Source organism: Narcine bancroftii, chromosome 4 (genome assembly GCF_036971445.1).
Source record: "Narcine bancroftii isolate sNarBan1 chromosome 4, sNarBan1.hap1, whole genome shotgun sequence".
NCBI lineage: Eukaryota > Metazoa > Chordata > Chondrichthyes > Torpediniformes > Narcinidae > Narcine > Narcine bancroftii.
Genome location: NC_091472.1, coordinates 293,051,352 through 293,065,249, shown reverse-complemented (window position 1 = coordinate 293,065,249; position 13,898 = coordinate 293,051,352). Strand labels below are relative to the sequence as shown.

The 13,898-nt window shown below is 38.2% G+C and overlaps 1 protein-coding gene across 25 annotated transcripts in view; it reads right to left on the bottom strand.

The window, feature by feature from the left end:
* Window positions 1–13,898, bottom strand: part of baz2ba (bromodomain adjacent to zinc finger domain, 2Ba) — a 282,544-nt gene that overhangs the window by 148,298 nt on the left and 120,348 nt on the right. For 24 of the 25 annotated variants that reach the window (XR_011356755.1, XR_011356756.1, XM_069935433.1 and 21 more), the window contains 2 exons: window positions 5,415–5,495; window positions 1,224–1,361 (listed from right to left, as the gene is read on the bottom strand). Coding sequence is in view for 23 of the 25 variants with exons in the window: in XM_069935433.1 (XP_069791534.1) it covers window positions 1,224–1,359 (136 nt within the window). In the remaining 2 variants the exon portion in view is untranslated. The remainder of the gene's footprint in view (window positions 1–1,223; window positions 1,362–5,414; window positions 5,496–13,898) is intronic. The other variant, XM_069935413.1, reaches the window with a different exon arrangement.

Genomic DNA, 13,898 nt, shown 5'->3' with positions numbered 1-13,898 from the left:
AACTTTTTTTATTATATATTTTTTCTAAAAATATGTTTTCTTTTTTTTCTATTAGTTGGGTTTTTTTGTTTAAGTTCTTTTTGTTTTTGTTTTTTCATATATATTCTTATATAATAAAAAAATTTTGGATTAATAATTAATACTTAATTAATATTTTATATATATATATATATCGATCTTTTTTTAAGATTTTTAAAAAAATTATACTAATAGTATTAATTCTTCACTCTTTATTGTGGGGGTGGGGAGGGGGGGTTTAGGGGTTAAAAATAGTTTTTTTTTTAGTCTTAGTTTTTAGTTGTTAGGGGGAGATGCCGAGATTGGTACTGTATTAACTATGTTACTTTGTACTTGTATTACTTTATTTTGTATTTTTTCTGTATGTGAATTACTTACTTTCTTCATATGTTAAAATTAATAAATAAAGTTTCGAGGAAAAAAAAATAGGATATTAGGAATTGGAGACTTTGGATAGGAGACAGGAATTTTCTGCTGTGCCTTGTGGACAACTAAAGGCCAGGCCATTGGCCCTTAATGAACACAAGAGCAAGGAAAGAGAACCAAACAGGACAAAGAGAAATAGAGAGAGAAATTTGGATTCATTGTTTTCAGAACCAGGAACGGTAGAAACAAATTCAGGTGCAAGTACAAAGGAATAGTAGCCAGTGCAATACAGATCATCTCCTACTCCTTCAGATGGTCAGATTACAAAGAATTGCTCATACCAATACACTCAGCATTTCAGAAAATCTGCAATGGCATTCCAATGGAGGAGATTTTGCTGTCTTCAGGACACAAATCCCCATCCAATTTGGTTGAACTCTCATCTACTCACTCTCCAACAGATGCCTTTTAACATGAAGACTGCCAACATAACATTTTGAAGATCAGCAAATCCTTTTATAAAGAAAGGAAAATGGTCCCACTATGGCAATCAACAGCAAAATTTAAAGAATAGCAAATAGAACTAAAATTATATCCGGTCAATAGGATTACAGAAGTCGGCAACATTCCAGGAGAGCATAGTAATGCTGGGAGGAGATAAAGACCATAAAGGTTGTTTGTCTATTTTACTGCAACTAATATCACCATTATGAAAAAAAATGACATCTGCAAATAAAGGATTACTGATGTAAGCAGCTTTAATATTATAATGCAATTTCCAAGTTATGCTTCAGCAATAACTTTGCAATCATGGATTTCAGAAGCAGAATATTCCTTACCACAGGTCGATAATGTGGAGCCAAAACCTCCAGCTCCTGCAGAAATGCTGCCCTTGGAAACAGCTGATGCTGTGGAGGATGCAGAAGATGTAGAAGGGGCAGAGGAAGTCGATGTCAACCGCTCCCCTGACTCCATATCTGAAAAGTAAAAGTAGTTCGAGATCCTGAAAATGTCCTCATCAATCACTACTGAATTCTAAATATTTTTCCAAATGAGGTTCCCAGGATTTTGACCTAACAAAACTCAACTTCATGCAAATTCTCCTTCTATTTTTTAAGCATTTATCAAGCTAGTCATAATAATAAAACATGGTATTGGTAAATCACTGGATACAGTACAAATACTCCCCGACTTACAACATGTCTTACAACCATCTGCACATGCCACCAAATTTATTTCTATATATATATATATATATATATATATATATATATATATAAAATTTACATGGATTATGTGGTATTTCACAAACTATTATAGGGATACCAGGGCATGCAAGAGCCAAAATGTGTGTATTTACCTTGTTAGTCAGCATTCTGGTGGCCCGGGGCTGGGGGCTGCCATCTTGATTTCTGTGTGAATGCCCAAGTCTTCAGTCAACGCGTGCGAGGTGGGTTCACATCTTACAGTTCAGTTGGCACATGCATGAGAGTTCAAATGTAATTTCAATATCGTCAGGGTGCTCAACTCTCGCACATGCGCCAACTGAACTCCAAGATGCGAACCCACTGAAGGCTTGTGTATGCGCCAACTGAAGACTTGTGCATATGCACAGGAATCAAGATGGCCACACCCAGCCCCAGAACACCGACCAACAAGGTAAGCATGGACTAGAATGTAGACAGTTTCGCCAAGTTGATCGACAAATTCAGGTAGCTTTAAGTTGTTATCATCAAATGTACGATGAAAAAAAGATTTCATTAAAAAGTTTGCTTTAAGACTTCAGTACTCCACGCATGCGGGCACAATTCCCACATACGTCCATTCCAAGATACGACCATCGCTTCGTTCCCCATTACAATCGTAAGTTGGGGACTACCTGTATATATGAGTTTAATTTTGGATCATGTAAGGGTAGTTATTTAATGAAGTGAAAGAATTTTAACAAGTCTATGATATGGGTAATTGTAGAAAACAGATGTTTCTGATTTACAGAGAAATCAGCTGATGGATAATTCTCTGGAATGGAACCCTAACATAACCCGGGGACAGCCTGCCTGTACTATGGAAAACTACACTAAACGAGAATAGTAAAAACACAAAAATGTTGGATGAACTCAGCAGGTCTCACAGTGCCTGTAGAAGGTAAAGATATAGTTACTAGCAAAACATATTTATCTCCACATTATATTCCCTAACTTCAGTTAATTTCTCAAGCAGTAGCTCCATTCCCAACTGTTCTACCATTCATCCCAGGTTTATTTTCTAGGAATAAAAATCAAATTTCATTTTTTGGGTCAGTAGTATTAGGATTTTTATTGGAGGTCATGAAGAGATTGCTTGCCTTTATAAAAATGCAGTCATTTTCAGAGCATGATGTGTTTGGTTCCCAAAAGACAACAAGGCCAAGCCATGCACCACAACTTCAATACACAAAGTCAGATGACTCATTAGAGAAGTAAAGAGATTGTGGCAGCATGAAAAGGTGCTGTTTTTCCACGTAAGATGATAAACTGAGCTCCCTACAGAGTGGCTATGGATGAGGCAAGTAACAGCATCTGCTCAGCCATTTAAGATGAATAAGCAGAAAACACTTTCAACCAGGAAATGTCAAGAAGAATATAACGATATGAACAGAAAGCACAACAAAACAGAGGGAAAGAGAAACAGGAAAAAACAAACCAGATGCATAAAAATTTAATTTGAAAGCAAAAATAAACTGACTATGTACAATTTATGATGTATGTGCATTTCCAGGCATTGATTATTTTTGAAGAGGACGTGACCTGTGTAAATTTATTTCTAGCTACATTCTAAGTTATTAGTCTCTTTTTCACACAAAATTATGATTTCAGTGAGCATCCAAGATTTTGGTTCGTCACAATTAGCATATTAACCAAGACTGAATTAATTGATTTTTAAAAATATATATACACCATTCTGAAATAAATTCTTTCAAGGGCTTCAAATTCTGAGCCTTCAGCATACTTTATAACATATTTTAGCCAGTTTTCAACAAAGATAACATGAGAAGCAATAACTTCACAAATAACTCATATGAAACAAAAATTTTTAAAAGTTACCAAAATAATTACCTAAAGGTTGAAAGGCACACCATAATAGGATTACAAGTGCAATAAAAATGGTCTCATTTGCATAACCTTGTGCAGTAAAAATGTGCAACTTCCTTGCACAAATTGAAATGACTTTTTTTTTCTTGAATGATCCAGAACCTGTCCCTATTTTAAGATGAAATGGGTTGGCAAAATGCAATTTTTGTGATAAGTTGACTAACAGAACTCGGAATCAGGTCTGGACTAGGAAGATACAAGGGAGCACATTTCTTCTCCCTGAGATCAAAAATAGAATTGATAGTTGCCTCCTTCCTTAATTACTTTGAAACCAAGTTGCAAAGATGAAAAACAATTGTGAATGGCATCAGAGATCACTGTGCTCCAATACATATTCATTACACAACTTGAAAGTAAACTAGTAGACAAATCCTTAAAAAACAAAGCAATTTTCAATTTGTCAATTACATTAAATGAAAATAATGAAAACATACATAACTACCGGTAAATTGCAAGGATCAACAAAATTCTCTTGTCCTCGATTTTAACATTTTAATTTTTGTGTCCAAATTCCTCAATTTTGTTGTTTTATTTGCCAGCACCACAAGTTGCTTCAAATTTGCTGCTTCTTTAACCAAAAACTATACCTGCACCAAAACTATACAACAGTTGGAGGAGTTGTGGATAGTGTCTAAGGCCATCAAAGAAGAAAGCAGGTTATATATCAATCAGAGATTATGGGCAGAGAAATGGAAGACTGAGTTTAATCCAAACAAGAATTAGGTGTTACACTTTGGGAGGTCAAATGCACGGGGCACAATTAAAGACAGAGTAACTTAAACACATTGATGTGGAGAGGGATATGGTGTTTCAGGACCATGGATCCTTGAAGCTGGCTATGCAAGTAGATATGGTGGTAATGAGGACAAATGGAATGCTCACCTTTCATTTGGCAGGGCATTGAGTATAAAAGGAAGTCAAGTTGCACTTTTTTTTAAAGGAATACTGTGTGCATTTCTGGTCACCCCATTGCAGAAAGAATGTTGAGGCTTTGGAAAGGGTATAACAGAGATTTACAAAGATGTTACCAGAATTAGAGGGTATCAGCTAAAGGGAGAGATTGGACAAATTTAGGTTATTTTATCTGGAGGAACACTGGAAGGAGGTGGGAGACCTGGTACAAGTTTATGAAATTATATTCCAGAGTGGGGGACAGGGGTGGTTAAAAGAGACTGTGGTGAATGTCTCAAATGGCCTGCCAGACATTGTGGTCGAAACATATTATAGTAGCATTCAAAGGCTTCTGGATAGGAAATAGCAGGATACATATTATGTACAGAAAGCAGAGTTTTAGCTTAATTTGAGCATAATTTTTGGCACAGATTGCAAGCTGAAGGGCATGTTCCTATGTTAAACTCTTCCAGTTCCATTAATTGTTTAGTTTTACTTTCAAAATCAGCGAGCATGAATCTGTCAAATCGCAACAAAATTAAGGAAAGTGGATGTGTATTTTTCTGTAGCACTGATTTCTCTGTATGCAAAAACAGAAATGTCTGATTACATTTATTGCAGCAGGAAGGAGATGAACAAAGCTAAAAGATCACTAACAGTGGTCTCTGGACAATACTTGTAGCTTTAAGGATGTTACCACACTAAAGATATTTCCATGCAACTAACTGCTCTCTGGATTTCAACATTGTACGAAATGATGCCAGAGACAATCCTTTTGGAAGAAGGCTGCAGTTGAAGATGGTGACTGGCTCTTTACTGCTGAGAACTGAAGCACACAGAACAAAAAGCATCCATGTTTCAAAGTAGACAGCATTTATGGAATGAAAAAATGAGATAAAATTCAAGGTTGATTCAGATCGTAATCATCATTAATGGAAAATCCCAATGCAGTACTCAGATTTTAAAAGACTTCACATGTACAATCACACCTGTGAATCAGATTCTTACCCACTGATTAGATTTCCCAATGATTCTGTCCCATTTTCCAGAGAACTCAAAGCACCAATGGCTTAAACTTCATTGCCATGTCTACGGAGAGAAAAAAAATGACAGTACTTCTACATCCTCCACAAAAGAAACATTGATCGGCACATGTGTCAAGGACAAATGAACTCATTTAGCTAATGATCAAGCAAGGTAAATTTTGGGTGTTGAATAACAATTTTTAAATGATACCACACACAAAAAAAATCCACGCTCATAACTGACTGGAAATATTGCCGATCTTCCTGAAGATACTAATAAATATGGATTTTTAAGTGTTATGCAAATTCTATACCACCATTGAGATTATGCTTTCTTTGGCTTAATTTTGAATTGATTAGTTTTGACTCCTCTCATTATATCGAGTGAAAATAGAAGTGAGAGTAGAATGATGATCTTAAAACACAAAGCAAAGGCTGGAAATCCAAAATAAAAACAAAAATTATTCAAGATGCATCATAGACCAGGGACCATCTATGAGGCACAAGTTAATGTTTCGGATTGATGACTGTTTTTCTCTCCATTGGTGCTGCTAAACCAAAGCATCTCCAACACATTTCGCTTCATTTCTCTGGAATGAAACTTTTGAGCAATGTTTCACAGAAGCACTTTGACACAGGTGGTATAATTTGTGTCATTAAGACGTGGCTCCCTTTTTGTAAAGAAACCAGTCAATCTCATAAAAGTTATAAGCAATAAAATACTTTTGTGAAGTACATAATTTTGAATAGATTTATCTGGAATATTGGAAACTCCAATCTAGTTAAACAACTAGAAAATTATTTCTGAAAAAGATATGTGTAACACAATTAGTTAACCTTTATAATATTCTACATTGTGGTAGTCTATTAGAAATGGTCATCTGGGTTCATTGCTTTCATCTTAGAAACATCTCACCAATTAGTTTACTGCTGATATAGATGGCATCCATATCTATAGTTCTTGGTTCGCCCTTTAAGACAAAGTACAATGCCAAAAGTGAAACTTACAAGACAAATGTAATGACACTCATTTTTTTCTTGACAATGTTGTCTTCTCTACATTTTATGAACAGCTCTATTCAGTCTGTAAGGATGAAGCAACTTCCACCTGTCTCATTTCCACCTGGACAACTGTCTTTGGTGTCCAATACTATTTAAGTTTAAGAAATAGCACCAAAAGTGAGCAAGGGACAAGAACCAGAGAAGAGTCCAGAGGGATAGGAACAAAGCAGGAAGTGTAAATTAAAAATATTATCTGAATGCATGCTCTATTTACAACATGAATGGCTGGATCTTGAACGATGCTGACACAGAATATAAAAGGGAAAAAGAGTCTAAAAGCTTGGTATCATAACAACTTCTCCCTCAATGTTAGCAAGGCAAAAGAACTAGTCAAAGACATTCAGAAGAGGAGACACTCCCCATCTAAATCAACTACTTGGAAGTGGAAAAGTTGATAGCTTTAAGTTCCTTGACACTAGTATCTCTAACCACCGGTGCTGTTCCAATCACAGCAACGCAACAGCCAAGATTGTACACCAACATTTCCTCAGAAGACTGAGAAAATTTAGCATGTCCCTTACATCCCTCAACCCCTGATAGCATATCAGAATGCATCTCTGTTTGGTATAGGAACTGCAAGAATCTGCAGAGTGGTGAAAATTCAACAAACAAACCTCCCTCAGTCAACTTCATCTACACTTCTCGATGCCTCAGGAAAGCAGCCAACATTTTTAAGGACTCAAACAACCCAAGCCACATTCTCTTCTCCCTTCTTCCATCAGGTAGATGATTCAAAAATGTGAAATCATGCATTACCTTATTTAAAGATTTTCTTTCTGACTGATATCAGACTCCTAAACATCAATTAAATAATGTTTCTTTTGCTCCATCACTCTCTACAACTGGACTCTCTGGTATTTTACTTGCTGTACTTAAATATGGGTTGACTTCCAGGACAGCATACAAAACAAACTTTTTCACTGTACCTTGGTATTCATGGCAAATGAACTTGAACGAATAGCACAAAATAGTCATGACTGGGGGAAAATGTAAATGCCATTACAAAAATATAGCTCCAAAGTGAACATAAATGGTGACTAAATATTCAAAGATAATCAACATTTAGGAAGGGTGGTCAAAAGGTTTAAGGAAGTGAGGTGGTATTGCTTTAATAAGTGAATGGCCTAATGATTGCTTGGAAGGATCTTGGCTTAACAGATCACAGTATAGAATGACAATCTGTTTTGGTGGAACATGTCATCAACAGGGGCCAGGAATCAATAGAGGGAGTTGTCTATCTGCTTGCAAACATTGGCAATGGGATAAACAAGGAAATCAGAGATTCATTTACAAGGGTAACACAGTAATTATGGAGGACTGGAAATATCTATTGACTTGGCACATCAAATTAGTACCGACGTGTAAAATGATAGAACAATATACAGATCACTATTTTGAGAAATCAACTGGAAAATTAGTATTTTAGATCCAGTAGTGCACATGAAGGGGTTCATTAATAATTTTGCTGAATACATGACCCGTGGAAAAAAGAGCCATATATCCATGGAACTTTGGCTGTTTCAATTCAGTATTGGCTTGCCTGCAGAAGTCAGAGGGTGGTAGTTGATGAAACATATTCTGCCTAGAGGTTGGTGACAGTGGGATTCCTTGGGGATCTGTTTTGGGATCCCAATTCTTTGTGACTTTTATAAAGGACTTGGATTAAGAAGAGGGTCGGGTCAGCAAATCTTTGTAGGTGATACAAAGGGTGAAGGCATTGTGGATAGCATAGGTTGTCGTAAGTTATAAAATGACATGGATAGGATGAAGAGTTGGATTGAGAAGTGGCAGATGGAGTTCAATCCAGGTAACAATGATGTACTTTGGAAGGTCGAACCTGAAGGTGGAGTCTGTGGTTAATGGCAGAATTCTTAACAGTGTGGAACAAAAGGGTCTTGGAGTCCAGGTCTTTCAATCCTTCAAGGTTTCTACTCAAGTTGACAGGGTAGTTAAGAAGGCATATGGTGTCCTGAGGGGATCAAGTTCAAGAGCCATAAGGCAATTTTAAAAAAATATTTTGTTTTGAGAAATGCAATCAACATGCAGTCAAAATGAATAATAAAAATCAATATCAATAATATTAACAAAATACAAATATCGATTCCCATGTCAATATTAAAGAATGTGAGAAGAGTCAACATGTGATTCAATTATAATAAAGAAAGAAAAATTGCAAAAGTCCTACAAAAATGCAAATTCAATGTCATGTTGAACCAAAGGGAGAAAAAAAAAGAAAAATAGAGAGAAAAAAAGAACAAAATAAGAGGAATTCTCCTATCACCCCCCCCCCCCAAGAAACAAGAAAAAAGAATAAGACATTTGTTTCATCTAGGATAAACCCCACTCTCATCAAGGGACAAATAACCTGACTTATCTAGGGTTCTCGGTGCTGCGATCACCTGGGAGGGGGGGATCGTTATGAGATTAACTCCGATGTACCTTCGGTATGAATTCCATATTCTTGAAAATACATCATAACTATTTCTGATGTTATAGGTGATCTTCTCCAGGGGAACACAATTATGCATTTCTATCTTCCAGCAGCCTAGTTGTCAATTCCTGGCCACTGCTAAAGCGAGCTTAACAACCTTTAATTAATATTTCGACAGCCTCATTTTAAATTCCCCAATAAAAATATTTCAGGTGCCTGAGTGTATCAAATTCCAGTAATTTTTTTTTCCAGATTACCCATATCTTCCCAAAAAGGTCTCACTTTAGGGCATGACCAGGTTGAATGCAAGTAAGTACCTATTTCATTACCACATCAAACACAATGATCTGTTATTTCCTATTTCAATTTATGTAACTTTTGTGGAGTAAGGTATAGCTGATGCAAGAAGCCAATAACTTATATTAATTGTATTAATCATGCTGTTCCGACATAAGTTTGACCAGCAAAATGGATCAATTTCTATTCCCACCTTTGTCAAGCTCTTGATTAGGAGTTCCCTCCTGAAGTAAAGAATACATTTTGAAATAAAAAATTTTGTGCTGCCCTTTCGAACCAGATTTTCTATTTTGCTACACTGTGGTAAAGTTAGTCCTGGACCTAATTAGTCCCTTAAATAAGATCTTAACTGAAAATAGCAGAAAAAAGGTGTATTTAAAATTCCATATTTATTCCTAATTTGCTCCAATTTTATAAATTGTCCCTGCTCATAACAATTATCTTGAGCCAAGGGTGCTTTAGGTGGAAACCCACCCCCCACCTGCCCTGCCCCCAATTTGACCATGAATTTTATTCAGCCATGAGGTAATGTTGCAGTTCAATAAAACTCTGGCTTGATCACACTTGGAGCAACGCATTCAGTTTTGGGCACCTCAATACAGGAAGTATAGATGCTTTAGGGGGTGCAGAGGAGATTTACCAGGATGTTGCCTGGACTGGAGAACATGTCTGATGAGCCAATGTTGACAGAGATAGGGTTTTTCTCTTTGGAGCAACCAAGAATGAAAGGTGTCTTAGAAATATACAAGATTATAAGGGCATCTGTTTAAGATGAGTGGAGAAAAGTTTAGGGGAGATGTTCAGAGGTTTGAGTGGCAGGTTCCTGGAATGTGTCGTCCTGGGTGGTGGTGGACGCTGGTACAATAGGGACATTTAAGACTCTTAGATGAATACATGGATGTAAGGAAAATAGAGTATCATAAGAAGAGTTAGACTATTGTGTAGATTTACATTGGATGGCACATTGTGGGCCACAGGGTCTGTACTATGCTATAATAGTCTATGTTCTATACAAACAGAATTTTACATGAAGCATGCAAATAATGCAATTCAATCTGAAACAAAGTTTCAATGTAATTCAAGAAATTATTGATATAGAAGCAACTCATTAGGATCATTACATCCAAGCAAGATGAAAGTAGCAAAAGAATATGTGTCACGATAGCATAACCACAATAATTAACTCACGATATAGACTGGTACAGTCTTACTTTTTTCACCAGCTATACATCACGTCACAGAAATTGAATAATAATTTTGGATCAATGTTTCAGGTGCGGCACAGAGACAGGAACCTTTGTGCACTCAACCTGGTCATGCTCCAAGGTGAGGCCCTTTTGGCTAGAGTTAGTCCAAGCCCAAGAGAAAATCATAGGTAAAGAGTTTCCACAATGCCCAGAGTTATTCCTGTTGGGAAACATCATGGGTATAATAAGGCTTACAATGAAGCTGTCCAAATTTCAAATCCAATTTGTGTTGATTGCTTTGGTGGTGGCCAGGAAGTGCATAGCAGTTACTTGGAAGTCGGACCCTCATCTAGAATGCGGAATACAGAGCATTACATTGGTGCAATGATATAGTGCGGTCCCCTGTGCTTCACTGCCTGCCTCTCACCCGCCATGTTCTTTCTCTCCTGGGGTTGGTGTGGGGGTCCATTCCAATCAGGCGTCGAGATAAATGCAAGACACCTGGAGGACAGGTGTTGAGCTCTGACAGTTTTTCTTTTCTTTTTTAATTTAGTTAGTGGCGCCTTGTTTTTTTTTAATGTGAAATAAGTGTTTTTGCCTTTTCATGCAAGTTAAGTTTCTTTATTTGAATGGTTAATGTGGGGTTTTTGTTGTTTTCTGATGTGGGGGGATAAAACCAGACAGCAGAAAAAATGTAATTATATTTGATGAACGTGATTGTTGTACTGTGAATTATTGGAACTGTCTGAGTTTGGAAAAATTATAAATAAAATATTAAAAAAAAAATAGCAAAAGAGAATAATGGAGTGAAACAAGAAAGCCCATAGATGCTGTGATTGCAGTAAATACACAAATGTGCTGGAGAAACTTTGCAGGTCCTGCAGATCGATTGGAGGCAAAGATAGATACCAATGTTTCAAGCCTGAGCCCATCATCAAGGTATGAGCAAAAAGCAGGAAGAAGCTTGAATAAGAAAGAATGGGGAGGAGCAAAGGAGGAACATAGGCCAACAGCCAAGAGGTTACAGGTGGACATGGATAGGCAGGTATGAGAGAAAAGATAAGATTTGATCAGTAAAGGAGAGGGTGGCTCTGTGAACACAGCTAGAGGAAAGGAAACAGTAGGCTCTTTTAAACTGCAGCTCCTGGGACCCAGGTACGATTACTGGGCAAAGGTGCTGGAAGCACCTTTAAAACTGCAGGGGGAAATCAACCCATTAAATCGCCAACCCGGCGAATTATGGGGGATCCCACCCCCGCAATGACATGGTAAGTGACGCATCACACACTCACAGCAACTATCAGTAAGTTTCCCCCGTCCCCCCATCAGTCACTATCCACCGTCAATCGCTCCCCCTCCCAGTCAATCACCCTGCCCTCAAGTCACCACCCCCACTGTCAATGGACATCTACCCCATCAATCGTGTGTCCCCCGCAACGTCCTGCTGCCGCAAACATTAAGCTATCACTGCGAACCAGAGTGGCATTCGCAGCAGCGGCAGTTCACAGCCCCCACTCTCCCCCACTGCAGCAGCGACCCTTCTCCCCCACACCCCCGTGGCAGCAACCTCTCTCCCGCCAAAAATGGCACCCCCCTCCCCCGCAGCAGCGACCTTCCCCCCCCTCCGATTGTGACCCCCTCCCCACCCCCAGCGGCAGCCATCCCTCTCCCACCAATCGCACCAGGCACCTCAGCCAGGGGTTTCAGTGCAAGCGCTGATGTCACAGGAGTAACCAGGTTGGCCGTTTACCTGTTCAAGTCTCCGGTGGACGCTACCTGGTGAAGTTTAACTGGGTGCCCTGACTACCTCTGAGGTAGGACATGGACCCAGTTGGACTAGGACCACACTGACCAGGTCGAACCCTTTCAAGCTGCAACTCCAGTGGGGCATTAACCAAGCAAATACACAGCAGCTTGAAAGGGCCTAGGGGGACAAGGAAAGACAAGGAGTGGGTAGCTGGAGAAAAGCATTTTTGTGTAGTTACTAAGGAGACTAGTATTGCTGCCTTAACTACACCTTCAAGCAGCAAGTTAAAGAATCCTTCCACTACCACACATTGAGTATAAAACATTTCTGAATATCATTTAATCCCATATATATATTTCATACAAATATACCTTAAATCCATGGACCCATTCCAGAGATTGTGGACAAAGTTATTTGTTCTATTTTCCATGCTGCACAACCTAATAATACTGGAAGATATTGTACTCTCCTTGCCTAAAGCAACCACCATGTGCACCCACAGTGAGGTGACAAATCAATTATCATTTGGGCTAGTTCTGGGATGTTGGTTCCTGTCCAGCAGACATTTTTTTTTAAAAAAAGGTTGGCCACATTCATTTGGAATTCATTTACAAATGAAGTTATTGTATATTAATCTATGATACATTTAAACTCATACCCCAGAGATAAAAAAATTAACCATTACTACAATCCAAGCAATTTTTTGTCCAATATCATATGGCATATATTATTCCCAACTAAACAGCTCCATTTCAACTCAATCACCTTTATTTATCATCATACCAATACTCACGTGGTAAAGATGAGATAGTGTTTCTCCAGGGCCATGGAGCTTATTTACATTAATAAGTTAGAATAGAAGTTAAATACATTAAAATATTAAGATGTATACAGTAACAGTCCACAGTACCCTATCCCCAAATGTTCTGGAAGTTCGGGAGTTTGATGGCTTGGAGGAAAAAGCTGTTGCCCAATCTGCAGTACTTTCTACCAGATGGCAGAAGGGAGGACAGTTTACATGAGGGGTGTGTGAAGTTCTTCACAGTGTTTATTGCCTTTCACCTACATAGAGTATTGTAAATGTCCTTCATGGTGGGGAGAGAGCCCCCAATGATCTTTTCGGCTGATTTCACTATCCTCTGCTGGGTCTTGCAGTCCAAGAAGGCACAGCTTCCAAACCAGGCAGTGATGCAGTTACACAGAATGTTCTTGATACATCCTCTGTAGAATGTAGTGAGGATGGAGGGTGGAAGATGGAGTTTCCTCAAACTTCATAGGAACTAGAGACGCTGCTGGGCTTTCTCAGCTATGGAGCTTGTATTAAGGGACCATGTGATGTTCTCCGCCAATGCACACCAAGGAACTTGATACTCTTGATGACAATGGAGTCCGTCAGTGGTCAGTGGATTGTGGCTCCCCCCCAGGTTCTTCCAGTATTATTAGGTTGTGCAGCATGGAAAATAGAACAAATAACTTTGTCCACAATCTCTGGAATGGGTCCATGGATTTAAGGTATATTTGTATGAAATATATATGGGATTAAATGATATTCAGAAATGTTTTATACTCAATGTGTGGTAGTGGTAGGATTCTTTAACTTGCTGCTTGAAGGCGTAGTTAAGACAGCAATACTAGTCTCCTTAATAACTACACAAAACTGCTTTTCTCCAGCTACCCCCTCCTTGTCTCTCTCTTTCCTTGTCCCTCTAGGCCCCTTCAAGCTGCTGTATATTTGCTTGGTTA